The sequence below is a fragment of the Saimiri boliviensis genome, chromosome 20, assembly GCF_048565385.1.
Source record: "Saimiri boliviensis isolate mSaiBol1 chromosome 20, mSaiBol1.pri, whole genome shotgun sequence".
NCBI classification, from domain to species: Eukaryota; Metazoa; Chordata; class Mammalia; order Primates; family Cebidae; genus Saimiri; species Saimiri boliviensis.
In genome coordinates this window covers 28,727,366-28,753,838 of record NC_133468.1, presented here as the reverse complement: position 1 = coordinate 28,753,838, position 26,473 = coordinate 28,727,366, and the positions used below count along the sequence as shown (strand labels likewise).

The 26,473-nt window shown below is 43.6% G+C and overlaps 1 protein-coding gene across 6 annotated transcripts in view; it reads right to left on the bottom strand.

Annotated features, from left to right (window-relative positions):
• The window catches only part of CYTH3 (cytohesin 3), a 128,997-nt gene extending 103,818 nt beyond the window's left edge, over positions 1-25,179 (bottom strand). For all 6 annotated transcript variants that reach the window (XR_012515277.1, XR_012515279.1, XR_012515280.1 and 3 more), the window contains exon 1: positions 24,989-25,179. Coding sequence is in view for 2 of the 6 variants with exons in the window: in XM_039460585.2 (XP_039316519.1) it covers positions 24,989-25,022 (34 nt within the window). In the remaining 4 variants the exon portion in view is untranslated. The remainder of the gene's footprint in view (positions 1-24,988) is intronic.
• Positions 25,180-26,473: the final 1,294 nt, after the last annotated feature.

Here is a 26,473-nt window from a genome sequence, read left to right as displayed (position 1 = left end):
GGAGACATTATGAAATGACGACCACAGTCAAGAAGATTAACATGCCCATCACTTCGCATAGTTACCTTGTGCTTGTGTGGTGAGAATAGTTAAAATCACTCCGCAAATTTGAAGCATACATTATTTCTAACTGTAGTCACAGTGCTGTACAAGAGGTCTCCAAAATTAATCATCTTATAAATGCAAAACTGCATGCTTTGACCATCCACTACCCATTTGCCCCCTAACCAGTCTCTTCCTTATCATTTGTTGAGATTTTGGGGTGCACAGGGGGTGGAAGTTTGGTGTCCTATGTCCACTACTGGGATCACACTAGAATTCCGGAGAAGTAGACTCTTCAAGCTTCTATTAACAGATTTCAGTATGGCTCTCTTGGGAAATTCCGTTTCTTAAACCATTATTGGTCTTCAGAGAGAGTAAAAACTTTCTATACACAACATGATCCTGCTCCAGATGCAACTGTTCACGAGATGATCAACAGAAGGAGTACTACAGCAGGATTTGATCTGGTCCTTCTCCAAATAGTAAGGCTTAAAATAAATGGGCGCGGTGGCTCAAGCCTGTAATCCCAGCACTTTGGGAGGCCGAGGCGGGTGGATCACGAGGTCGAGAGATCGAGACCATCCTTGTCAACATGGTGAAACCCCGTCTCTACTAAAAATACAAAAAATTAGCTGGGCATGGTGGCTCGTGCCTGTAATCCCAGCTACTCAGGAGGCTGAGGCAGGAGAATTGCCTGGACCCAGGAGGCGGAGGTTGCGGTGAGCCGAGATTGCACCATTGCACTCCAGCCTGGGTAACAAGAGCGAAACTCCGTCTCAAAAAAATAAAAAATAAAAAAAATAAACTTCAACCTTTCTCAACAGGAAGAAAACACAAGCAAACCTAAAAACCTTCAAGACAGCACACAGCCACAGATTCAACCATGTGAGAGAGGTGAGCAAAATCTCTCTGACCACTCCCAACACTAAAACCCAATCCAAGTCTCAGTTCCACCCACGGAAGAAGCAAAGGCACTGACACTGAATCGAGCTGCGACACGGATGAACCTGGGAAAGTGACTCATGCCACAACATGAATGAACCTGCTGAGTGAAAAATGCCAAACACAGAAGGCCATATATTGTATGATTCCATTTACATGACATGTCATAGAAACAAAAAGTCAATGAGTGACTGCCAGGGGTTGGAGAGGAGGGAATGATAGCTAATGAGGACCAAGTTCTTTTTGAGGTGATAAAAATGTTCTAAAATTAGATAGTTGGTGATGGTTGCACAACTTTATGAATATATTAAAAGCCACTCAACTGTGCACTTTAAAAGAGTGACTATTATATATGTGGACTATAGTGATTTCTAAAAAGAGAATAGGTGCTTTATTATCAAATAAACTGAAGGTGCACAGTCCCTCACTCCAGTAATACTTCACTGGATCAGAAATTACTTCTGCCACAACACAGAGCAGCAAACCAATCATTTATAAATCTGAGAAGAGCTGGGCACCAGCACTTTGGGAGGCTAAGGTGGGTGGATTACCTGAGGTGAGGAGTTCAAGACCAGCCTGGCCAACATGGTGAAACCCCATCTCTACTAAAAATACAAAAATTAGCTGGGTGTAGTGGCAGGCACCTATAATCACAGCTACTTGGGAGGCTAAGGCAGCAGAATCACATGAACCCAAGAGATGGAGGTTGCAGTGAGCCAAGATCACGCCATTGCACTCCAGACTGGGTAACAGAGCAAGACTCTGTATCAAAAATGAATAAATAAATAAATCTGAGAAGAAAGCTACCAGACTATTCTTTTGTTTGTTTGCTTTTAAAAAGGAGCAATAATGAGGCAGGAGAGAGGGAGGGGAGACATGTAGGAAGGGAAGCTTCTCGAAGGGCTATAAAAGCGCTTCTTTCAGTGGAAGGCAGAAAATAGAAACATGTTTGAGAAGCATGGAGACGAAACCCTCTTAGTGTAAAATAGGAAAGGATTCTTCAAAATACCGTTCACGCCGGCACAGACAGAGCAGCAATCTGTGAAGTACCACAAAGTTCTCCATCCTTAAACTTGTTCAGTAGTGCTTGTACATCCACTGAAGTGTCACTGGTTTATTATTTCCATAAAGTTTAAACAGCCTTAAGACACTGAACAACATTTTTGTGCTGAATAATAAATATATTTATGACTGATGCTCTGAACCAGGGAAATGTAAGAAGAGCATCTAAAAATAGAGTACAGGTCTTCAAGGAAACCTGGTCATAAAATCAAATCTACAAAGAATAACTCAGATGGTTACCACAGAATCGCATGAGTTCTTCACATGCAGTATTGGTATTTAATAATCCCCAAACAGGACGTCTGGCTACAATTACAAGAAATATGAGAAATCAGACCCCCTTACCATGAAAAAAAGAAAAACAAAATGCTTGAGACACTCAAGTATGTGAAAACCATTAATCTTAAGATCATTACATTGATCATAAAAACCATTTTAAAACACATAATTCATCTTCAGCTACAGGGTGGTAGTATGGACTGGGTCCTAATAAGACAGAGCAAGAGACGCAAAGCTTTCATAGAAATTATGCTGAAACAGATAGGTAAATGTGGAATTGAATTTGATTGAGCTGCTGATTCTGAATGTAATTGCTGCATGGTAAAAACATAAACTTGAGTACCAAACACATTTAAGAGAACCTGGCTTTCTTTCCCAAATTACTGCTATCTCTATACCAGCATGAACAGGAACAGTATTTTGAAGAATCTGCCCTATTTTACAAGAGGAGGGTTTAGTTCTCTGGGTTCTCACACGTTACTATTTTTTTGCCTCCAAGGAAAATAATGTATCGGCCTCAAAAATAATGTATCAGCCTCACGTATATTCTCTGGATACATGGTGTGCAGATAATTAAAAGGGAAAATTAAAATGCCTTCTAGACTAGTCACAAACAAAATTAATAGCTCAGAATGGAATTTAAATCAGTCATCTTAAAGGGAGACTCCTAGATCCTGTTGCTATTTCTTGAATACTTTTAGAGGAGTGTCATTTTTTTTTCCCACCCTGCCCTTTCCTTTATTGACTTTTCATACAATGAATTTGCTGTGCCCATCACCGGATACATGAACAACAACAACAAAAAAGCTACAGCTGGATCCTGCATTAGTCTCAGCTGCAGCTAAAGCTGGATTTTTTTTTTTAATCAATAGGAAAGTGTTGAGGAAGGGAAGAAGAAAAAGATGCATTCCTGAGAGATTTAAGGTTTATTCTTCATCCAAGGATCCGACAGCAAAAGTGTCTCTTTTGAATTATGTAAATACAGTTTGTCGTACTAAATTTTCCAGTTCTTAAGTTCATTTCTTTATAAAACCATGGCCAATATTAAAATAAAATCCTTACTATGTTAAACCAGATAACTACCTCCAGATGGGTATGGGTCTAAGAAACCACTGTGTATGCTTGTTCCAAATTCACCCACACACATATTCCATTGACATCTGAGCCATTTAGTAACTCCTTTTGGTTACCAACTTAATCCATACTTACCAAAGAACAAGAAAAATGAATGTCACTTTGATCTTGAATCAAAACTATTTTTAACATATTTACGTTAAAAAAAATTAAAGAAACCGAAGCACTTATCTCTTCTGCTTACACATGCAATCTAGTCTACAGGATCCAAATAATGATATTAGGCAATGAGCCTAGACTCTTTAAAAAAGTGTCACCCAGGCCGGGCGCGGTGGCTCAAGCCTGTAATCCCAGCACTTTGGGAGGCCGAGGCGGGTGGATCACGAGGTCGAGAGATCGAGACCATCCTGGTCAACATGGTGAAACCCCGTCTCTACTAAAAATACAAAAAATTAGCTGGGCATGGTGGCGCGTGCCTGTAATCCCAGCTACTCAGGAGGCTGAGGCAGAAGAATTGCCTGAACCCAGAAGGCAGAGGTTGCGGTGAGCTGAGATGGCGCCATTGCACTCCAGCCTGGGTAACAAGAGCGAAACTCCGTCTCAAAAAAAAAAAAAAAAAAAAAAGTGTCACCCAAACATTTTTTAATTTTGAGAGAGTCTTACTCTGTTGCCCAGGCTGGAATGCACTGGCAGGATCTTGGCTCACTGCAACCTCCGCCTCCTCAGTTCAAGCAATTCTTATGCCTTAGCCTCCCAAGCAGCTGGGATTACAGGCATGCACCACCATGCCCAGCTAATTTTTTTGTATTTTTAGTATAGACAGGGTTTCACCATGTTGGCCAGGCTGGTCTTGAACTCCTGGCCTCAAGTGATCCGCCCGCCTTGGCATCCCAAAGTGCTGAAATTACAGGCATGAGCCATTGTACCCAGCCACCAAAACAAAGTTTAAAATAAAAATAAATAAAAGAGACCAGGTGTGGTGGCAAGCATCTGTAATACCACCTACTTGGGAGGCTGAGGCAGAAGAATCACTTGAACCCGGGAGGCGGAGGTTGCAGTGAGCCAAGAGACTGCACCAACTACACTCCAGCCCTGGCCAGAGCAAGACTCCGCCTCAAAAACAGATAAATAAATAAATAAGACTGAAGAGTGATAAATAGGAGGTGTAAATCTTAATTAGAGCCTAGATAGGTTAAAAAAAAAAAGAAAGAAAGAAAGACAGCTATAAAATCATTTTGGTAACAACTGGGGAAAGCAGAATGTGTACTATTTTAGAACAATATTATGGAATGACTGTTAGTTATCTTAAGAATGATAATGATTATACTTGTGTAAGAGAATGTCCTTAGGAGATGAGTGCTAAAGTATTTCTGTTAAAAGTGTTATAATGTTTGTTAACTTTTTTTTTTGAGACGGAGTCTCACTCTGTCACCCAAGCTAGAGTGCAGTGGTGTGATCTCAGCTCACTGCAAGCTTTGTCTCCCAGGCTCAAGCAATTCTCATGCCTCAACCTTCCAAGAAGCTGGGATTACAGGCACACACCACCACACTTAGCTAATTTTTTGTAGAGAGAGGGTTTCACCACGTTGGCCAGGCTGGTCTCGAACTCCGGACCTCAAGTAATCCATGGGCACCTCGGCCTCCCAAAGTGCTGGGATTAAAGGCAAGAGCCACCACGCCCAGCCATCATGTTTGTATCTTGCTTTCAAATGGGTTCAGTCCCTCTGTCTGACTGTCTGTGTGTGTCTCTCTCTCTCTCTCTCTCTCTCTCTCTCTCTCTCACACACACACACACACACACACACACACACACACACACACACACAGTGTAATATAAAGACAGACAAGCAAATGTGGCCAAATGTTAGCAGCTGGTGAATTTAGGTGAAAGATATATAGGATTCACTGTACTATTCCTTCAACTTTTCTGTAGATTTGAACATTTTCAAAATACAAAGATACAATAATCATATTGCCAATCATCAGTTATTCCTAAGCCCAAATACAACAATTCTTCCAACTCACTCTGCTCAATATGTAAACACAGGCAGGCCACGGGCTTAACATATTGATGACTAACAGTTTTGAATGCCTACTATTATAATCATCTGAGATTTTTAATAAATTCTTCATATAAATAATTTCACTTGGGTTTTTTAACGTCCACCTTGCATATTAGAAAATTAAAGCTTAGGGAGATTAAGTAACTTAAGGCTAGAAATGACAGAGCTGCAGATATTTACTTAAAAATATGCCAACACCAAATATTTGTCAACACCAGTCAGGTTCAAATGTTTAAACAAACTTATGTACGCATACAGAAAGTATAAATACAAATTCTCAGAACCATTAACATTACAGTTGACAATATTCTGCCTTGAACAAGGGGAATTAGCCAAAATATCCTCAATGGCTGACCTGATACAGCAAACAGGCAAAAGTTCTGAAATCCGAATTCCTAGAGATCCTAAGGGAAAAAAGGGCCTCTCCAATCCCACAGAACTAAGACTATTTAGGGAGAAATGGCTACATAGTCATCTCCAGCATGATGCATCCCAACAAAGTGGGCCATGAAGAAGCTGGGCTGAGGACCAGAAAGGCTCCCACCACAGCACTGCAGTAGCACTGTGGGTCCAGCACCCAATCAGGAGAGGGAGGGAGGGATATGTTAGGGACATCAGGAGAAAAGAGCTTCAACTTCAAGTATCTTATGAAATTAAGGTCTTAAAGACTCCCCTCTCTAGAATGTGGTGGAGACACTCAGGTTAGTGTGACCACCCAAGCTTGACCTTTAATCTCTTTAACCAAAGTTGAAATGGCCCTATCGATAACTTTACAACTCTAAGGAAACAGCTCTCCTGTAAAATCTGTTCCTGAAATTCCCAGTCACTAATCCAATCAATTACATTTCTTGGTTGCTGACACCAAGATAAAACCCCTATATCAAGTCCTGAGACTCGAGACCTTCTGCTGGGAGATATTCTCTCCAAAGGGAGTCGCTGACCACTGGTTCAGGCAGTGGGTCCCAGAGCACACTCCCATTTTTGGAACTCCTAGGCAGGCCTGCACCAAACCTCAAGGTGGCTGGAAGGACTAGGATAGTGGATTTTTCTCTGAAGACAAAAATTCTTTGCTACCCTTTACAGGTAAAACAGAAATGGGAGATAGAAGTTTTAGTACAGAACTTAGTCAAAAGACTTCTGAAATAGATGGTCTTCATTACCTTGAGATGCAAGATAGTCTGCCCTTCACCATGATCATAAAAGGTAATATATGACAAGACATGCAAAGAGAGAAGGCCCCAGACTCCTGTACTGAGAAGGAAAATGTGGAGGGGGGTGGAGGCAGTGGGAAGGTAACAGAGACTTAAATCCTAAAACCAAATGTCCAAATACTAATAGCAGCAGAACCCAATGGAAATAGCTTATGTTCTTTCCAGATTAAAAAAATTAAAAAGTCATGTTCTGCATGTCCAGCCAAATTACTGGGCACTTGTGAGGCAGAACTACTGCTGGGGAAGCCAAAGGAGGGCGAGACACACCGTGTGCATTTGGACTCTGCTCCCTCTGCAAGCTGTCATCAAGTGTGAGTGCTAGCGGGCCAATGTGTGGGGAGCAAGAGCTGGCAGACTTCAAGACCAGTCTGACCACAAAAAGGAAGGAAAGAAGGCATTTGACTTTCTTTTGTGAAAACTGAAACATCCTAGTAACCACCTGACTAGTATACAGCTTAACCACTACTTTAATTTCAGGAACACAGTCCATAGACACCCTGTGATTCCTGAGAAAATGCAACACTTTAGAAGAACACTTGTCCAACATGATGATTCTTTTTACATAAGGCAATGAAAGGCATCATTTACTCTCAAAATGTGTCATGCTCTCAGAAGCGTGGTCATATACTGAATCAAAGTCTCCAATAACTCATCCTCCCACGCTTGGGAAATACAGCCTCATCATGTGAACAGGCCAAACATTCAAAAGACACTAAAATTCTTCAATTTTCCCATACGCTAACACAAACAAAAATGAATTCACTTGTCTGATCCTTTCTCAACTCAAAAAAATTTTAATCTAATTACTGAAACTTGGAAAAGGACATTCTTGATCAGTTTATTTCCTCTCTGTGAAGAACTAAAAGGAAGTTCTGTCTTCTAACAGAATATTAAATTGCCAATGTCTGCCACTTTTGATTACTGTATTTTTCTAAATGTACATGTTAAAATAAATATAAAGATTTACCAAATTCAACTATTAATGTATTTCCAAGCATATGAGAATATACTGTTTTATTAAAAGGGTAGAAAGTGTTAATCTCCGGCCGGGCACGGTGGCTCAAGCCTGTAATCCTAGCACTTTGGGAGGCCGAGGCGGGTGGATCACAAGGTCGAGAGATCGAGACCAACCTGGTCAACATGGTGAAACCCCGTCTCTACTAAAAATATAAAAAATTAGCTGGGCATGGTGGCGCGTGCCTGTAATCCCAGCTACTCAGGAGGCTGAGGCAGGAGAATTGCCTGAACCCAGGAGGCAGAGGTTGTGGTGAGCCGAGATCGTGCCATTGCACTCCAGCCTGGGTAACAAGAGCGAAACTCCGTCTCAAAAAAAAAAAAAAAGAAAGTGTTAATCTCAAAAAGAAAATATAACCTAAGTTCTTAAATATATATATATATACTTATAAATATTTATGGAAGAGAAAAGGTGTTTTTCTCTTTGCACTCTATGGCGAGGAGATCCTTACTGAATGAAACCTACCTGCTGCTACAGCCAGTATCAGGCTAGATGCCTTGAGCTCCAAGTTACAGTATACCGCTACGCAATCATTTAAACAAGAGAGGTATTTACTGTCCCACATGACAGAAGTGTGGAGACATGGAGGCTCCTGGGTGGGTGAAATTCAGCAACAGCACTATCTAGAATCCTGCTAGTCATCATCAGGGTATGTCCTTAGAAGTGGACAGGCTTAAGAGCCATTGTGAATGGAAGCTGGCTATTCATCCAGGCCTAACAAAGTCTAGCCTAAGAAATGCAATGGGGCTGAGCATGGTGACTCACTCCTGTAATACCAACCCTTTGGGAGGCCAAGGCGGGAGGATCACTTGAGGCCAGGAGTTTGAGACCAGCCTGGGTAACATAACAAGACCTTGTCTCTACAAAAAAATATTTTTAAATTAGCTGAGCATGGTGGTGAGCACCTATGGTCTTAGCTACTCGAGAAGCTGAGGTGGGGTATCACTTGAGCCAAGGAGGTTGAGGCTGCAAAGAGCTGTAATCATGCCACTGCACGCCAACATAGAAGACAGAGCAAGACCCTATCTCAAAAAAAAATGGAAAAAAAAAAAAAATGCAACTCCTCATATATTTATTTATGAAGAAACTTCTTGGAGAAATCTCCTTGCAAACTGCCCAGCACATTGGCCAGATTTGGGTGGCACTCCCACCTCTCCTCCACTCATGGATAAAGAAAGAGAGAATACCCCACTTGCTTAGACCATTTAAGATGTTTACCTTTGTGGTGATAAGGTCCTCTTCCCTGAAGGGAAGATTACCTAAACAATTCATGGTTCTATGGGCAAGGAAGCAAAGAAGGGCGGATTTGCAATAGGGTAGCAACTATGTCTCTACACAGAGTCAAATTCGGCTGTAACAATTACCACAAGCTACAAGGCAATGCGCAACAGAAAAATAAACTGGTTGATCAATCCTTCTGACCCCCAAAATATCTACATCCCATTTAATGGTTTCAAATCAAGAGTTGTTATTTAAGTTACATTTTACAAAAAGGAAAAAATATTGTTTAAAGTCTATCGGCCACCCTATTTCTTGAATCAGCTATAAAAATAGCTAAATAATTCAGCTTTAATGAACATTCATATTATCAAATTGTGGTTTTAAAGAACTTCCAGAATGTGAAATAATAAATGTAACCCAGATGTTCATTAAAAAATGAAAACAAGATTGTTTTTACTTCATAGCAACCAAATAGGTCAACCCATTTCCTCCTTCAGAGAATTCTCAGAGGACCACAAACTCCACTCAAAAAGCATGTGTTTCATATGTATCTGTCCAGAGAAAAAGGAAACTCTGCTGTCCAAAATAAACGGAGAATATTACATGTTCCCATGAAAGTGAATTAGAAAGTTGTAGTAAGGCTGTGTCTGCACATTGCCAAACATCTGGATGAAAACTTGGGAGGAAAAAAGTACTAATTACCTAGATATTGGGAAATACTTTTCGATCATCATCCAAACGCTTAGTTTTGTAGCAAATTGATTTTATTAATTACAGGAATAAGTTTTTCAAAAAGACTACAGTAATTAACAATAGACCTATTGAGAGTTTAAAGCAGGAACTTATTGTCTCCTATTTGAACAGTGCTCCTGGTGACTTATTAAAAACCAAGTCAGCTAAAAGAGTAAATTTACTCTAGGAAAGTAAATCACAAAATCTTCTTGGCCAACTGAAATTGACTCAGGCGAGTCTTTTCTAATATTTACATAATACTGAAAAGATATTTATCCAAAATAAATGCTTGCTGTTTTGGCTCTAGCTAAATGATAAAACACTACAGAATCTCATGTCTATTTCAGGTTACTTAGGAGCAATCTTGGCTCACTGCAACCTCCACCTCCCAGGTTCAAGAGATTCTCCTGCCTCAGCCTCTCAAGTAGCGGGGAGGTGCCCGCCACTATGCCCAGCTAATTTTTGTATTTTTAGTAGAGATGGGGTTTCACTATGTTGGCCAGTCTTGAACTCCAGACCTCATTATCCGCCCGCCTCAGCCTCCCAATATGCTAGGATTACAGGCGTGAGCCACCTCGTGCAGCCAGTTAACTGGGTACTTGACATTAACCACAAAAAGTTTATGTTCGGCTAACTTCAAAAATCAGAATGGAGAGTCATGTATTTGCTACTTTAATTTAAATGATTTAGTATTTTCCCCATAAACTCAAAATATTTAATGTATCAGTTTTGGGTTTTGTTGTTTCTGTTTTTTTGTTTTTTTTTTGAGATGGAGTTTCTCTCTTGTTGCCCAGGCTGGAGTGTAATGGTGCTATCTCGGCTCATAGCAACCTCTGCCTCCCAGGTTCAAGCACTTCTCCTGCCCTCAGCCTCTCAAGCAGCTGGGATTACAGGCATGTGCCACCATGCCCAGCTAATTTTGCATTTTTAGTAGAGCCAGGGTTTCTCCATGTTTATCATGCAGGTCTTGAACTCACGACCTCAGGTGATCCACCCACCTCAGCCTCCCAAAGTGCTGGGATAATAGGCATGAGCCACCGTACCCAGCCAATATTTAATATATATCTTAAGCAGCTTTTAGGGTACTTTGACAAAAACTATTTTTCAAATTTCATTTCATTTGAAAAGTTTCAATGGTTCCATATTACAGGCTGACAAACCTGCTCTCTAAAGGATCTGGAATAATTTCTTAAAACTAATCTTCCTCTAGGCCAGGCACTATGACTCACACACTGTGGGAGGCAGAGGCGGGCAGATCACAAGGTCAAGAAATCAAGACCATCCTGGCCAACATGGTGAAATCCATCTCAAAAATTAGCTGGGCATGGTGGCGCACACCTGTAATCTCAGGTACCTGAGAGGCTGAGGCAGGAGAATGGCTTGAACCTGGGAGGCGGAGGTGGCAGTTAGCTGAGATCACACCACTGAACTCTAGCCTGGCAACAGAGGGAGACTCTGTCTCAAAAAAAAAAAAAAAAAAAAACCTAATCTACCTCTCTCAAAGTTACCTATACCGAGAGTATGACAATGCAAACAGCGTTATTTTGTAACACACCTGATATAAACTATTGGTCTCCTATGAAAACTTCCTTGAGAAATACTTCATTGCAAAACAAATGTACCCTTCCCTCACTGAGCTCCAACCACTGGGGCTTCCCCTCTATTCTCATAACATGCTCATTTCCAATTAAGGCCCATGGCACATGCCTTTCCTTCAGCAAGGACACACCTTCCCCCACCCCATTCTCAGCCCACTCCAGTCTAGCTAGCTCCCTGACTCTCCCCAAACTTTTTTCTTTCACATCACCAAGTTCAGTAGACATGTCTCCAGCACATTTTGGGCTATCTCTGAGGGCATTCAACATAGCTGATCACTCCTCCTCTCTTTTGCAAGCCACAAGCTTCAAGGCTTCCTAGGCCTCACTGGTTACCCTCTCAGTCACCTTTGCTGCACTGTCCTCAGTCCTAGGATTTTTCTCCTCTCTCAACTCTCTTCCTTATCTGAGCTCATCCACTCACATGAATTAAAATCTCCCCAATGTTTATCTCCTACCCAAATTAGTCTTCTGAGCAGCAGACCAACACAGACAGTCAACTGCCTACCTACCACCTCCACTAGGATATCTCACTGACAAGTCCACTTTAAATAAAGAGCAAAATTGAATTCCTGAGAGTCTGCTTCCAGTAAAAGCTAACTAGTTCATTGCAGACCAACCTTTCTGCCAAGAACAACTTAAAAAGCTGAACAAATTATTAGAAACAACTGTTTGAAGGCATCAGAGAGCTACCCATGCTGTGAGGGCTCTGGAGGCCAGGATTCCAGAGAGAGAAGGGAAGTGCAGAGAAGTGAGCCCAATCACCCAAGCCACTCTTCTCCTTGAGGCATTTGCCAATTCCCAGCAGAAGCTGGGAAGCCAAAATACTAAACAGAAACAAGTGACTGAGAATCCAAGAAGGTCAGCAGACTCTCCATCAGTTTTAGGGGACTGAAGGGACAAAAAAATTAGAGTTCAAGGGCTGCCAAGTAGGAGAGGCCCTGGGAAGCATCCCAAGCTTTCAGTGGGAACCCAGAAGAAGGGTAAACCAGAAGTAGACCAAACCTCATAATTTCAAAGTGATATCCCAGCCAGGTGAGGGGGCTCACATCTATAATCCCAGCACTTGTGGAGGCTGAGGGAGGCAGATCACTTGAGGCCAGGAGTTCAAGACCAGTCTGGGGAAACAGTGAGACACTGGCTCAACAAAAATAAAAAGTAATTAGCTGGGCATGGTGGTGTGGTGGCATGTGCCTGTAGCTCCAGCTACTTGGGAGGGTGAGGTAGGAGGATCATTTGAGCCTAACTGTGCTCCAGCCTAGGCAACAGAGACCCTGTCTCAAATAAAATAAAAAGAGCAAAGTGCTATTCCCTTATTTTAACTGCCTTCCAAATCCTCAAATCAACACGACAGGCAGCATCTTGAATTGTCTCTAAAATTTTTTTATTTTTTTAACGGAGTCTCGCTCTGCAGCCCAGGCTAGAGTGCAGTGACATGATCCCAGCTCACTGCAACTTTCTCCTCCTGGGTCCCCATGCAAGCAATTCTTCTCAGCCTCCCAATTAGCTGGAATTACAGGCACGTGCCACCATGCCCAGCTGATTTTTGTATTTTTAGTAGAGACGGGTTTCACCATGTTGGCCAGGCTAGTCTTGAACTCCTGACCTCATGATCCACCCACCTCAGCCTCCCAAAGTGCTGGGATTTCAGGCATGAGCCACCGCACCCAGACTCTCCTAATACATTGTCCAAAATTTAATTAAAGGTCAACAGGCATATCTAGAATCAAGATCACATGACTGAAAACCAAAGGTAAAACAGAAAACCAAAGGTAAAACACACTCACAAGGCATCCAAATATTGTGGTTATCAGACACAGACTTTAAAATAACTGTGCTTCATATAATAAAGCAGTTGACAAGATAAAAATGCCAGCAGAAAATTGGAATTAAAAGAAAAAATGAAGAAAACTGGAAAAGACAATAATGGAAATTAAAAACTCAAAGTTTTTTTTTTTTCTTTTTTCTTTTTTTTTAAAGACAGGGTTTCACCATGTTGGTCAGGCTGGTCTTGAACTCCCGACCTAAGGTAATCCACCCGCCTTGGCCTCCAAAGTGCCTGGATTACAGGCGTGAGCCACCACGCCCAGCCAAACTCAGTAAGTTTTAACAGCAATTACAGCTGAAGAAAAAATTAGTACAATCGAATATAGGTCAGAAGATGATATAGAGTGAACCATGGAGAGGCAAAGGGATAAAGAACACAGAAAAGAATCTAAGATATATAGGACACAACACAGAGAACATGTTTTTGGTTTTTTTTTTTCCCCTGGGAGGAGAGAACATGCTTAATGCACAGGTAATTAGAGTCCTGGAAGGAGATGAGATAGAAAATGCAGCAGAAGCAATAAATGAAGATATAATAAGAATTCTGCAAATCTAATTTAAGATCAAGCTTTGTCACAGCACTGCCAAAAAGAAGAAAAAGAACAACTAATCCCAAGCAGGATACATTTGAGGAAAACCACATCTGGACACATCCACAGTAACAGCTGAAAACCAAAGCCAAAGAGAACATCTTAAAAGCAGCCTAAAGGGAAGAAAAACACACTAACTTGAAAAGAGCAACAATAAGACTGATGTAGCCTTTCTCCACAGAATCAATGGACACCAGAAGGCAATAAAATGACCCTTTCAAAACAATGCAGGAAGGCCAGGCTCAGTGGCTGATGCCTGTAATCCCAACACTTTGAATCACTTGAGGCCAGGAGTTCAATACCAGCCTGAGCAACATAGTAAGACGCCCCCCAACTTTACAAAATTAAAAATTGCAAGATATTAACTTGAAAGCCTACAACTGTCATCCTGATGAAACTATCCTTCAAAAATAGAGGCAAGCTTGACATAGTGGCACACGCCTATAGTCCTAGCTACTCGAGAGGCTGAGGCAGGAGGACTGCCTGAACCCAGGAGTTCAAGGCTGCAGTGAGCTATGATAGCGTCATTGCTCTCCAGTCTGGGCAACAGAGTGACACTCTGTAATTTTAAAAAAAATTTGTCTAAGTGGAGACAAAGCAAAGATCATCTTGACCAAAAAAAACAAAAAACAAAAAAACCCTCAAAATAGTTTTTCCCCTGCTCATTAAGCAACACCACTTCCAAGCCAGACACCTAAAGTCATATTTGATTCCTGTAGCTCCTGTACCTCTAACATTTTCCAAGCTGTATGTCCATCTGATTCTCCAAAATACATTCCATCCTGTGACAAGAGCTCACCTATAACAACTCTTCACATGTAGCCCTAAACCTAATATAAAAGTTTTTTTGTTTTTGTTTTTGTTTTTTTGTTGTTTGGTTTTTTGAGACGGAGTTTCGCTCTTGTTGCCCAGGCTGGAGTGCAATGGCACGATCTCGGCTCACCACAACCTCCGCCTCCTGGGTTCAGGCAATTCTCCTGCCTCAGCCTCCTGAGTAGCTGGGATTACAGGCACACGCCACCATGCCCAGCTAATTTTTAGTATTTTTAGTAGAGACGGGGTTTCACCATGTTGACCAGGATGGTCTCGATCTCTTGACCTCGTGATCCACCCGCCTCGGCCTCCCAAAGTGCTGGGATTACAGGCTTGAGCCACCGCGCCCGGCTAAAAGTTTTAAAAAGTACATTTCATCACTACAAAGCAACACAAATTAAAGCAATACATAATTTCTTATTCATGATATAGGCAAACATTTAAAAGAAAGGCAAACACTGAGTGCTGATTAGAATGCTGGGAAATCACACTACTCACAAGCCCCTAATGAGAAAGCTATCTATCATTATCTATTAAAACTGAAGCATGCCTGTAACTCACAACTGCAATTCTAGAAATATACTCTAGATTAACTCACATTTGTGAGAAGAGAAAAGACTAAGGAGCTCACCTCAGTACTGCTTGTAACAACACTAGCGTACATTAAAAAGTTCAACACAGGGCTCAGCCCAGTGGCTGAGGCCTGTAATCCCACCACTTTGGGAGGCCGGGGCAGGCAGATCATTTGAGGTCAGGAGTTCCAGACCAGCCTGGCCAACATAGCAAAAACCTGTCTCTACTAAAAATACAAAAAAAAAAATAGCAGTGCATGGTGTTGCAAGCCTGTAATCTCAGCTACTTGAAGGGCTAAGGCAGAAAAATCGCTTGAACCCAGGAGGGGAAGGTTGCAGTGAGCTGAGATCACACCACTGCACTCCAGCCTGGGCAACAGAGTGAGGACTGTTCAACAGAGTGAGGACTGTTAAAAAAAAAAAAAAAAAAAAAAGTTCAACACAAAACAAGACAGATAAAATCGCATTGCAGTTAAAAGAAATAAACAAGGTCTATATATATAATCACAAGGATAATCTCTAATGCAAGGTACAGAAGATTACATACCATGTGATCTCAGCTTTATAATCTTTTTAAAACAAATTAGGGCTGGGTGCAGTGTGGCTCACACCTGTAATCCCAGCACTTTGGGAGGCTGAGGCGGACGGGATCACCTGAGGTCAGGAGTTCAAGACCAGTTTGGCCAACATGGTGAAATCCTGTCTCTACCAAAAATACAAAAAATTAGCTGGGCATGGTGATGGGCACCTATAATCCCGGCTACTTGGGAAGCTGAGGCAGGAGAATCACTTGAACCTGGGAGGTGGAGGATGCAGTGAGCAGAGATCCCGTCACTGTACTCCAGCCTGGGCAACAAGAGCGAAACTCCATCTCAAAAAGGAAAATTTAAAAAGACCTACCTGTACATTGCTTATGGAGGCACACGCACATCTATTTAAGTATGAAATATATACCAGGCCGGGCATGTTAGCTCATGCCTGTAATCCAAATATTTTGGGAGGCTGAGGTGCATGGATCATTTGCAGTCAGGAGTTCAAGACCATCCTGGCCAACATGGTAAGACACTGTCTCTACTAAAAATATAGAAGTTAGCTGGGTGTGGTGGCACATCCCTCTAATCCCAGCTACTCAACAGGCTGAGGCAGAAGAATCACTTGAACTCCAGGAGGCGGAGGTTGCAGCGAGCTGAGATTGCACCACTGCACTCTAGCCTGGGTAACAGACTCCATCTCAAAAAACAAAAAACACCATACACCAGAGGTCCCCATCTCATCATGGTTGCCTCTAGGAAACATGAAAGCAAAGAGCAAAAGGACCAGGGATTGCTAGACAGAAGTGACTTCAATTTTATTCAATATTTATTAACAAATATTTACTGAAAGCCTACTATGTACCAAGCACTGTTCTGGAGATATAACTGTGGATAAAAGCAGAAAATATTACTTTCACAGACCTCACATTCTAAGAGAAAAGACACAAATATATAATAGGTAAGGGGTGACACGTGTTAAGGGAGAAAAATAAAGCTGGGAGTAACAGTGAATATGATTTTAGACAAGGAAGACTTCTGTTGTAAGGAAACACTTGAGCAGAAACCTGAATGAAGCAAGGACACACCACATGCAGGTATCTAAGCGGAAACCACTATAGGGCAGCAAGTGCAAAGGCACTGAGGCAGGAGTATGCTTGGCAAGGTGACCAATGAGACAAAACCAGAGTAGAAAAGGGAGAGGAGTGATGGGAAATGTCAAAGAGACAGCAGGGGACTAGAGCAATGGTCAAGGACAGTCTCCAAGGTCAGAATGTTTTTTACATATTTAAAAGGTTACCTAAAAAAAAAAGACTTGGCTGGGCGCGGTGGCTCAAGCCTGTAATCCCAGCACTTTGGGAGGCCGAGGCAGGTGGATCACGAGGTCAGGAGATAGAGACCATCCTGGTCAACGTGGTGAAACCCCATCTCTACTAAAAATACAAAACATTAGCTGGGCATGGTGGCGTGTGCCTGTAATCCCAGCTACTCAGGAGGCTGAGGCAGGAGAATTGCCTGAACCCAGGAGGCGGAGGTTGCGGTGAGCTGAGATCGCGCCATTGCACTCCAGCCTGGGTAACAAGAGCGAAACTCTGTCTCAAAAAAAAAAAAAAAAGACTTGTGACAGAGACCATATGTGGCCTACATGGCCTATGATATTTACTATCTGGCTCTATTATAAAAAGAGCTTGCAGCCCCCTAAACTACAGTGCGCCATAAGGTCAGAGGATAGGATTCTGAATAAACTGAGGACAGGGCAAACTACAGGAGTGACATGACCTACCTGTCAAAGGGAATTGCCCTGGCTGCAGTGTGAACAAGGATGACAGTGGCAGAACTGTCGGAAGGCTTAAGGCAAAACAAGTGAAAGATGGCACCAAAATTTGGCTGGGCGAGGTGGCTCACACCTATAATCCCAGCACTTTGGGAGGCTGAGGTAGGTGGATCACCTGAGGTCAGGTGTTTGAGATTAGCCTCACCAACATGGGGAAACCTCATCTCTACGAAAAATATAAAATTAGCCGGGTGTGGTGGCACATGCCTGTATTCACAGCTATTCAGGAGGCTAAGGTGGGAGAATCGCTTGAACCTGGGAAGGCGGAGGTTGCGGTGAGCCAAGATCACGCCATTGCACTCCGGTCTGAGCAACAAGAGTGAAACTCTGTCTCAAAAAGAAAAAAAAAGAAAGAAAGAAAGACGGCACCAAAATTTTGGCCTGAGCAACTGGGAGAATAACACTGCAATATACTGAGATGGAGAGACTTATCAGTAACGCTTTATTTTTTAAAAATAGACCTAAAAAATACAACAGAACACCGACAGCTACTATGTCAACTCTGGGTAGCAGGAACAAGAGTGCTCGTTTCATTATTCTTTATACTTTTCTGTATGTTTTATATAGACATGTTTGATATATATCCTTTCCTTCATATTTCCCACTACTACCCTAACCCATCAAGCCCCTGTAACTCTCACCTGAACCACGGCAACAACTTCCTCACAGGTGTCCTCAAGTCCTCCCTCCTCTCCTCCAATCCATTCTCCACTGAGGAGTCAAGAATACACTTCTTTAAAAAGCAGGGGGACAGTGGTTAAGAATAGGGATTCTGAAACCAGAACGCCTGGGTTCAAATCTCAGCTCCACCACTTATTAGTTGTGAAATTTGAGACAAATTACTCAGCTTCCCTATGTCTCCATTTTCCAATCTATAAATAGTAACGTTATGAAGGGTTAGTAACATATAGAAAGAACACAGCACGCACAGCATCAAGTAAATATTAGCTAAAATTATTGAAATGTAAATCAAATGTCATTTCCCTGTTTAAAAATCTCTTAGTGGCCTTATGTACTTAGAATAAAATCTGCATTCCTTAGCTTCTGAATGTCTGACATGCCCTCAATCTATCTCTCCCCCTTCTCTGTTCAGGCCACACAAAGCTGCTTTTTATACTCTAGAATACTCAGCTCTTGCCAATTCTGTGCCTTTCCTTCTGTCTGGTCCACTATCCCTCTAGGTTGCACCTGGAAGGGCATTTCCTCAGAGGCCTTCCATAGCCACAGGTTTTTCTACATCCCTCCCATCCCTCACTCTTCCTCTTCCTCAACCTCTTGATTTCCTTTAATGCACCTAGCATCATCTGTAATTATTTTATATATAGCTGTTTACCTTTTTTGTCTGTCTCCCCGTCTAAACATGAGCTCCATGTACATGGAAAATTTATCTGCTGTATTCACCACTGTTAGGCATCGAGGTAGTTTGAATACATGCCTTGCCCAAATCGCATGTAGAACGGTAATCCCCAATGTTGGAGGCAGGACTTGTTGAATCTTGGAGGCATATTCCAAGTGGACAGCACTAAGCCATGAGGAATATGCAACAGTGAGTACTCCTCGATCTGGTCGTTTAAGGGTGTGGCATCTCCTTCCTCTTGCTATTGCTCTGGCCATGTGATGTGTCTAATCCTGCTTCACCTTCCACTAAGATAAAAGGCTCCCTGAGGCCTCCCCAGAAGCCGAGCAGATACTGGCACCACGCCTGTACAGCCTGCAGAACCATGAGTTCATTAAACCTCTTTTCTTTATATATTACCCAGGCATTTCTTTATAGCAATGCAAAAACGGCATAACACAGGCACTAATAGCTCTTGTGCCATGCACAGAACCTGGTATTTGATAGAGACACTATCAACATTTGAGTAAATGACTACAAAATAATATGCTCTAAGCATAATCTAAAAGCACCCATTACGTCCACCTTTTAAACTCTCCAAAGTACAGTAACTTACTATAGACTGAAAAAATAGGTAACATTTTATAACTTTACATTGGATATCTATCATGTTCTTTTTTTTTGTTGCTGCCTTCCTAGAGTATTTTTTAATCTATAAAAATTCCCTCAGGCTGGGCACAGTGGCTCATGTCTGTAATCCCAGCACTTTGGAAGGCTGAGGCCCGTGGATCATGAGGTCAGGAGTTCAAGACCAGCCTGGCCAAGATGATGAAACCCCATCTCTACTAAAAATAAAAAAATTAGCTGGGTGTGGTGGCAGATGCCTGTAATCCCAGCTACTCAGGAGGCTGAGGCAGGAGAATCGCTTGAACCTGGCAGGGAGAGATTGCAGCAAGCCAAGATCATGCCACTGCACTCCAGCCTGGGCGACAGAGCAAGTAAGACTTTGTCTCAAAAACACAAAAAACAAAAAACCTCAAAAAAGGTCTAAAATGGTATTTTCTTACCAGCATACTATTTTTCTGTGAAACTGTTTTCAATTTTAGAAAATAGATTATTCAAGCTTTTTTGAATTTCATAAAATAAAAAGATATACAGTGAAAAGTTTCCTTCCCACCTATATTCCCCAACCACTCAGTTCCCATCAACCTCCCCAAACAGGTAACCATTGTTATTAGTTCCTTGTTTCACCTTCCAGGAAATCTGCATGCATCAACCATCACTTCCTCTTTCAAGAAACAAGAATGGGAGCAAACAATGCACATTTTCCTACAATTTGCTCTTGTAACAAGATATTTTGGAGCTCTCTCCATGTCAACTAAAAAAAGAGCTTTCTCATTCCTTTCTACAGATTTATAACCTCATTTACCATCTGGGTACAGATTTCTCTGTTAAGTCTCCTGCTTGCTGATGGACACTCAAGGCAATAAATTATCTTATACCTATCTCACACGTGTACAAATATATCTGTAGGTTAAATTCCTAGAACTGGATTGTGGGGTCAAAGGATTTATACACCTGTAATTTTTAAAGCTACTGCCTAAAGCTACTGTATCTATCAGGGTCCGCTCAGAGAAACAGAGACATCCAGAGAAACCATCCCTTTAATAATCTGAGCTGGCCGTGGTGGCCAAGCCTGTAATCCCAGCACTCTGGGAGGCCAATGTGGGCAGATCACAAGGTCAGGAGTTCGAGACCAGCCTGGCCAGCATACTGAAATGCCATCTCTACCAAAAATACAAAAAAAATTGCTGGGCATGGTGGCATGCACCTGTAATCCCAGCTACTCAGGAGGCTGGGGTAGGAAAACTGCTTGATCCCAGGAGGTGGAAGTTGCAGTGAGCTGAGATCGTGCCACTGCACTCCAGCCTGGGCAACAGAACAAGACCCCATTTAAAAAAAAAAAAAAAAAAGAATCTGAAATAGATGGAATTTAATAAAAGGTATTAGTGACAGGTGTGATGGAAAAACTGAAAAGCCAAACAGGAAATGATAATCCAGAGATTAGCAAAAGGAAGCTGCTGTTACCACTTCTCAAATAGAGGGTAAAAGGGAGGAGGACCAAGGGGCAGAAGCTGGAGCCAAACGGAGACAAGGCAACTGCCAGAGACGCTGCCTGAGGCAGATCGAGGGGAAATAACCTGTTTTCATCATTCCTCCTGCCAACCCTCCTGCCAGTGGCTCGCAGTGGCCAATCCCAGCCAGAAGCCAGCTGACCAAGAGCCTGGGAAATACTGCCTGCAGGGATGAGTCCCTGCAGGGAAAGGGCAGGAAGAACTGGATCTGAGCCAAGAGGACATGGACTGGTCCTGCCTCCTGTGACTAACTTACACTCCTACCCGTAAATGTTTGAAATGGCCTTGCCAACAGGCTTTTGACACTTGGAGATTACTGCATGTCTGAAGGTGAAAGGTGGAAGCTCAATCTAGTCTTAATTTGCATGTATTTTATTATGAACGAGGCTCAGCCTTGCTTCATCTGAAGCACAAACCTAACCCTCACTTAACTGATCAGGGAGGGAAGGAGGTAGGGAAAGGAATACCAATTAGAGTTAATTCATCTCACCGGGCGCGGTGGCTCAAGCCTGTAATCCCAGCACTTTGGGAGGCCGAGGCAGGTGGATCACGAGGTCAAGAAATCGAGACCATCCTGGTCAACATAGTGAAACCCCGTCTCTACTAAAAATACAAAAAATTAGCTGGGCATGGTGACGCTTGCCTGTAATCCCAGCTACTCAGGAGGCTGAGGCAGGAGAATTGCCTGAGCCCAGGAGGCGGAGGTTGCGGTGAGCCGAGATCGTGCCATTGCACTCCAGCCTGGGTAACAAAAGCGAAACTCCGTCTCAAAAAAAAAAAAAAAAAGAGTTAATTCATCTCATCTGCCAGGGATGCTCCAGCCCAAACAGGGCATGAAGACAATGCCAAGGAGCCAAACTAGCCAGTCACCCTCCATGCAAAGACTTAGCTCAAGAACTGTTCTGGAAAAACTGAAGGGCAACAAAGTCCCAAAGGAATTAAAAATGCCTTAACTCCACTCTGCACACGTTGTAAGGAACAATGTGTTCTTGTAATCTTGTACCCCCCACTTGCTCCTCTTGTAACTGCCTTCCAGCCATTCACACCACCATCCTCTCCCTCCTTATCTTGCATTTAAAGAACAAACAATACAGTGAACAAAAAGCTAATTAACTTACAAAAACAGCAAGTAGGAATCAATTTTTCAAGTCTTTTAATCTGACCATTAACAAAAAAGACCTTTTAAATTATCTTTGGCCTCTACCGTAACTACTGTTTGAATAGATTATTTACCTTATCTTTTAAACAAGCTGAAACTGACTCCCATAGATACAGTTCAATGTTAAGTATTACACTCTAAAAATATACCAAAAAGTGTTATGCTTTATAATCTGCTGGCAACTGAAACGGTTTTCCATCAGAGAGCTGAACTTTATTCTTTTAAACATGAATTTTAAACCATTTTTTTAATCTAAATGGTATTAACTGTAAAAACGTATGTTAACTTCAAAACTTCCGACTGCCAAGAGTTAAATATAAGCACATCAAGTTTATACAATAATTAAAATGACTCATTTCAAAACTTTGCTTTTCACCTGTTTCAAAAATAAATACTTATCGTAAGACTGCTAAATATATATATATATATATATATATATTTTTTTTTTTTTTTTTTTGCGACGGAGTTTCGCTCTTGTTGCCCAGGCTGGAGTGCAATGGCACGATTTTGGCTTGCCACAACCTCCGCCTCCCCAGTTCAAGCAATTCTTCTGCCTCAACCTCCCAAATAGCTGTGATTGCAGGCATACACCACCACGCCCAGCTAATTTTGTATTTTTAGTAGAGATGGGGTTCACCATGTTGGTCACGCTGGTCTTGAACTCCCAACCTCAGGTGATCTGCCCTCTTTGGCCTCACAAGGTGCTGGGATTACAGTAGTGAGCCACCGCACCCAGCCTACCAAAAGTATTTTTAAGTGTCTGTCACAAAGCAAGGGAGAAAGCTATTTATAAACTAAATAGATAAAAGTTAAAAGTTATTTCCCAGCACCTAACATGCTGGCTGGCATTTTATTGGGCAATCAATAAATAAATCTTCATTGTTGAATATTCTGGTGAGGTGAATTAAATAATACACTTAAAACATTCATGTCTTTTATAAGAGTTTTGTTTTTCGAATCTGAAATACACGCTTATTCCAGAAACTTGGAAAAATTGAAAAAATAAAATAATCCATAATGTCACCAGTTTTTACACTGTTTAACCCATGATGTGTAAAACTGCTTATTTTAATGGATGTAAAATACTTGAATAAACTTCCCATAATTTACCCCATGCCCCTACAGTTGGTATTGCTGTTTTCAATGTTTTGCTATTACAAACAGCATAATACACCATCTTTATACATGAGGATTTTTTTATTTTAAGGTTGCTTCCGTGTAATATATTAACAGCCCAAGGACAGTTTTAAGACTTTTGATACTTAATATCATCCTTTGTTATACCATTCAAGATCTGCAAATTGCTGGAGCACACTAAAGCTTCCTTTTTTTCCTCTCTATCGCTACTTTTATCTTCAAGTCTACAATTCTTTTCTCAGAGCCCAAAGCACCTTACAAAACAAACTGCCAAGCCAGCTAGCTGCCTTGATTCTAATGCCCAACGTCTGCATATTACAGTTGTTTGTCCTTCTTTTCTAACAAGAGAAAACTGCTCTGCCCAAATTATGACAGGCAGGAAACACGACCTCCACCGAGAATCCATTCCTTAGGATCTCGTGGCTCCAGACCGACAGCCTGACTGTAGGAGGGTTTGCAACTTTGCAACTGGGCTCCTTCGTTCCACAGCGCTCCCTTTTCATAAACACACCCACTCGGTGCCACAGTGCTACCCCTAGTTTCAACTATGAGAACTGAACTCGCCAAATACCATGACGGGTGCCAACTTCCCACCATCCTGGCTGCATCGCATCTTTCAGCAAAAAAAATCTCCCTCTGAGCAGCACTTGAATTCTAGAAGGCACCTTTATGATGAACCACTTCATCCTGAAGCATTCAATACTGCTGATTCTTACAGGCAGCTGCTGCGGCAGCCTGTAATTAAGATTTCTCTAAACTGCTCCCTTATTACATGGGGTTCTGATGATTCTGATGATTTCTCTGTCAGCTCAAAGGAGATCTTTAGCTCAAAAAAACCAGAAATGAAAAAGTCTAGAGAACCTCAACTTCATCTGTTCCTGTAAAAACACAGGCATTAACTCTTTGCTTCCCAAAGCGAACGGCCACTCTCCATAAGGACAGGCACGTTCTTCTGTTTTTAAAATCTAATTGGCAGCATGACCCAACAGTCTTTGTATTCCACGAAATAATTTCCAACAAACAGGATTCCTCCAGCAAGAGGAAACCGAACGTCAGGCACAGACCACCTGGGGCACGTGGGGCACCGACCCGACCCACTTAGGAGCACACCTGGCTCCGGGCACACCTGTCTCTCCGGTCTCGCCTCGGTGCTGGGTGCAACTCGTGACCCCCACCCTCCGCTCCACCGAGTTTTTTGCTCACTCTGTCGCGTCTGCCGTTTCCTAAAACGCCTACCCCAACCGGGACTCCAGCTGGCCCCCTCCCCGTTCGAGCAAATCCGGCGACCGTTTCTGACCCAAAGCCAAGCAGCCTGTCACGCTTTCCAACCGTTCCCCCTGCCCTCCCCTCCTGTACCCCCGAGGAGCCCCCCATGCCAAACTTTCCCCTCCCGGTTCCCCACCGGCTGAGCCGCTTCCACCCACCTGAGCTCAAAGGGGGCGTCCGAAACGCCGGGCTCCGGAGGGCGTGGACGCCCTTGGCGACAAGATGCGGGGAAGGTCGCCCCCCAAGGTCCCCCGCCCCAGAGGAGCGACCCCCGAACCCCGGACCGAGGCTCCGGGGCGACCCCGGCCCGCGGTGGCCCCGGCCTGGTACCGGGACCCTCGCCAGCGCTGGACGGCGACCCCGGCCCGCCGCTTCCCTCGGGCCCCCGAAGTCCCGGTCTCGGCCCCGGCCCGGCGCGCCTCAGGCCTCCGCGGGCGCCGCCGCCGCCCCAGTCCCCGTCTCCTCAGGCGGAGCCCGGGCCGGCGCCGCGCCCGCGACCCCCCAGTCCCCGGCCCCAGGCCGCCGGCGAGCCCGCCACACCTCCGACACTCACCGCCACCGCCCTCGCCGCCGCCGTCTTCATCCATCTTGAGGCCACTCCCGCAGCCGGCAAGCCCCGGGCGAGCGGCAGAGGGGCCGCGGGCGGGGGACGCCGCCAGAGGTAGCGTGATGGGGACCGGGCGGCTCCTCAGCTCGCAGCCCGGGTCGCGGCCGGGCCTCCTCCCGCCGGGCGGGGCCTCGCTGGTCGGCGTGCCGTCACGTGACCGACCCAGGCCCCCGCGGTGGGCGGGGCGTGAGGCCGCACGGCCCCGCCCTCGGGAACCGGCCGGGCCTGGCGGCTTCTGCAGCTGGCGCAGGCTGTAGACCCGGACCCTAGGGCGCCGGCGGTCCTGGAGCGCGCGGAGCGAAGCCTCCTCGCTCTCAGCCTTTCAGTAGCCTGCGGACGGGCGTGGGGCCTCGGACACTGGAAAACCACATTCTGCAAAACCCAGTGGCCAGGAGTGTAACTTGCACGTGCACTCGGGGTAAAAGATCAAGAAAAGAACGCATTCAGAAGTCAGACCTGGCCAGGCTCGGTGGCTCACACCTGTATTCCAATACTTTGAGAGGTCGAGGTGGAAGGATCGCTGAAGACCAGAAGAAGGTCGAGACCAGCCCCTGTAATATAGGGAGACCCTGTCTCTACAAAAACATATGTTTAATTACCCGTGCATGGTGGCGCGTGACTGTAGTTCTAGCTACTGGGGAGGCTGAGGTGGGAGGTCACGTCACTTCAGCCCAGTAGGTCGAGGCTGCGGTGAGTTATTGCACCACTGCACTCCAGCCTGGGTAACAGAGTGAGATTGTCTCAAAAAAAAAAAAAAAAAAAAAAAAAGGCAAAAAAAGGTCAGGCCTTCTGCTTCCTAAGATATGCATGTCAGAATAATTCCAGCCTTTCAGCTGTCTCATATATAATAGAGCCTCTCCTTCCCTGGCGGTGAGTGCATTTTAAATTAACAAAATGCAGAGCTTGTAAATGAATGTTGTCATGAGGCTGGAACGGAATCCCAATCCAACACACCTGGGGCTCAGCCCTCAAAGGGCATTGTAGGGGTTCGCCAATCTGGCGGCAGATGCCCTTGGAGTTTAGCGCCAGTCTCCCTTGGAGAGCTGCCAGCTGCCCTGGATTTATGATGCAGAAGGAGCTCTGAATTCAATTTCCCTTGGGCAAAGCCAGGGTCCTCAGCGCAGGCCTCCTGGGCAGAAGGCCTTGGCTGGCCCCGCCTGCTCCACATGGATGGATCTCTTCTCTCATTCCCCATATCTTGCTTCCAGTAACTCTTGAAGCATTGCTTGTGGCCTCTCCCAAGCCTTTCTGCTGGAATCAAATTGCATTAAAGGAGACATTGTAATGGAGGAGATAGTTCATCTCTAATATAATTTTCCAGCAACTGTTTTATATTTACAAGCTGTCCATTGAACCAAAGGATCCTTCCGTTGTCATCTATGAAAGTAGAATAGCTGTCACCTTTTTTTGGTTCAAGTTTGTGGGATGATT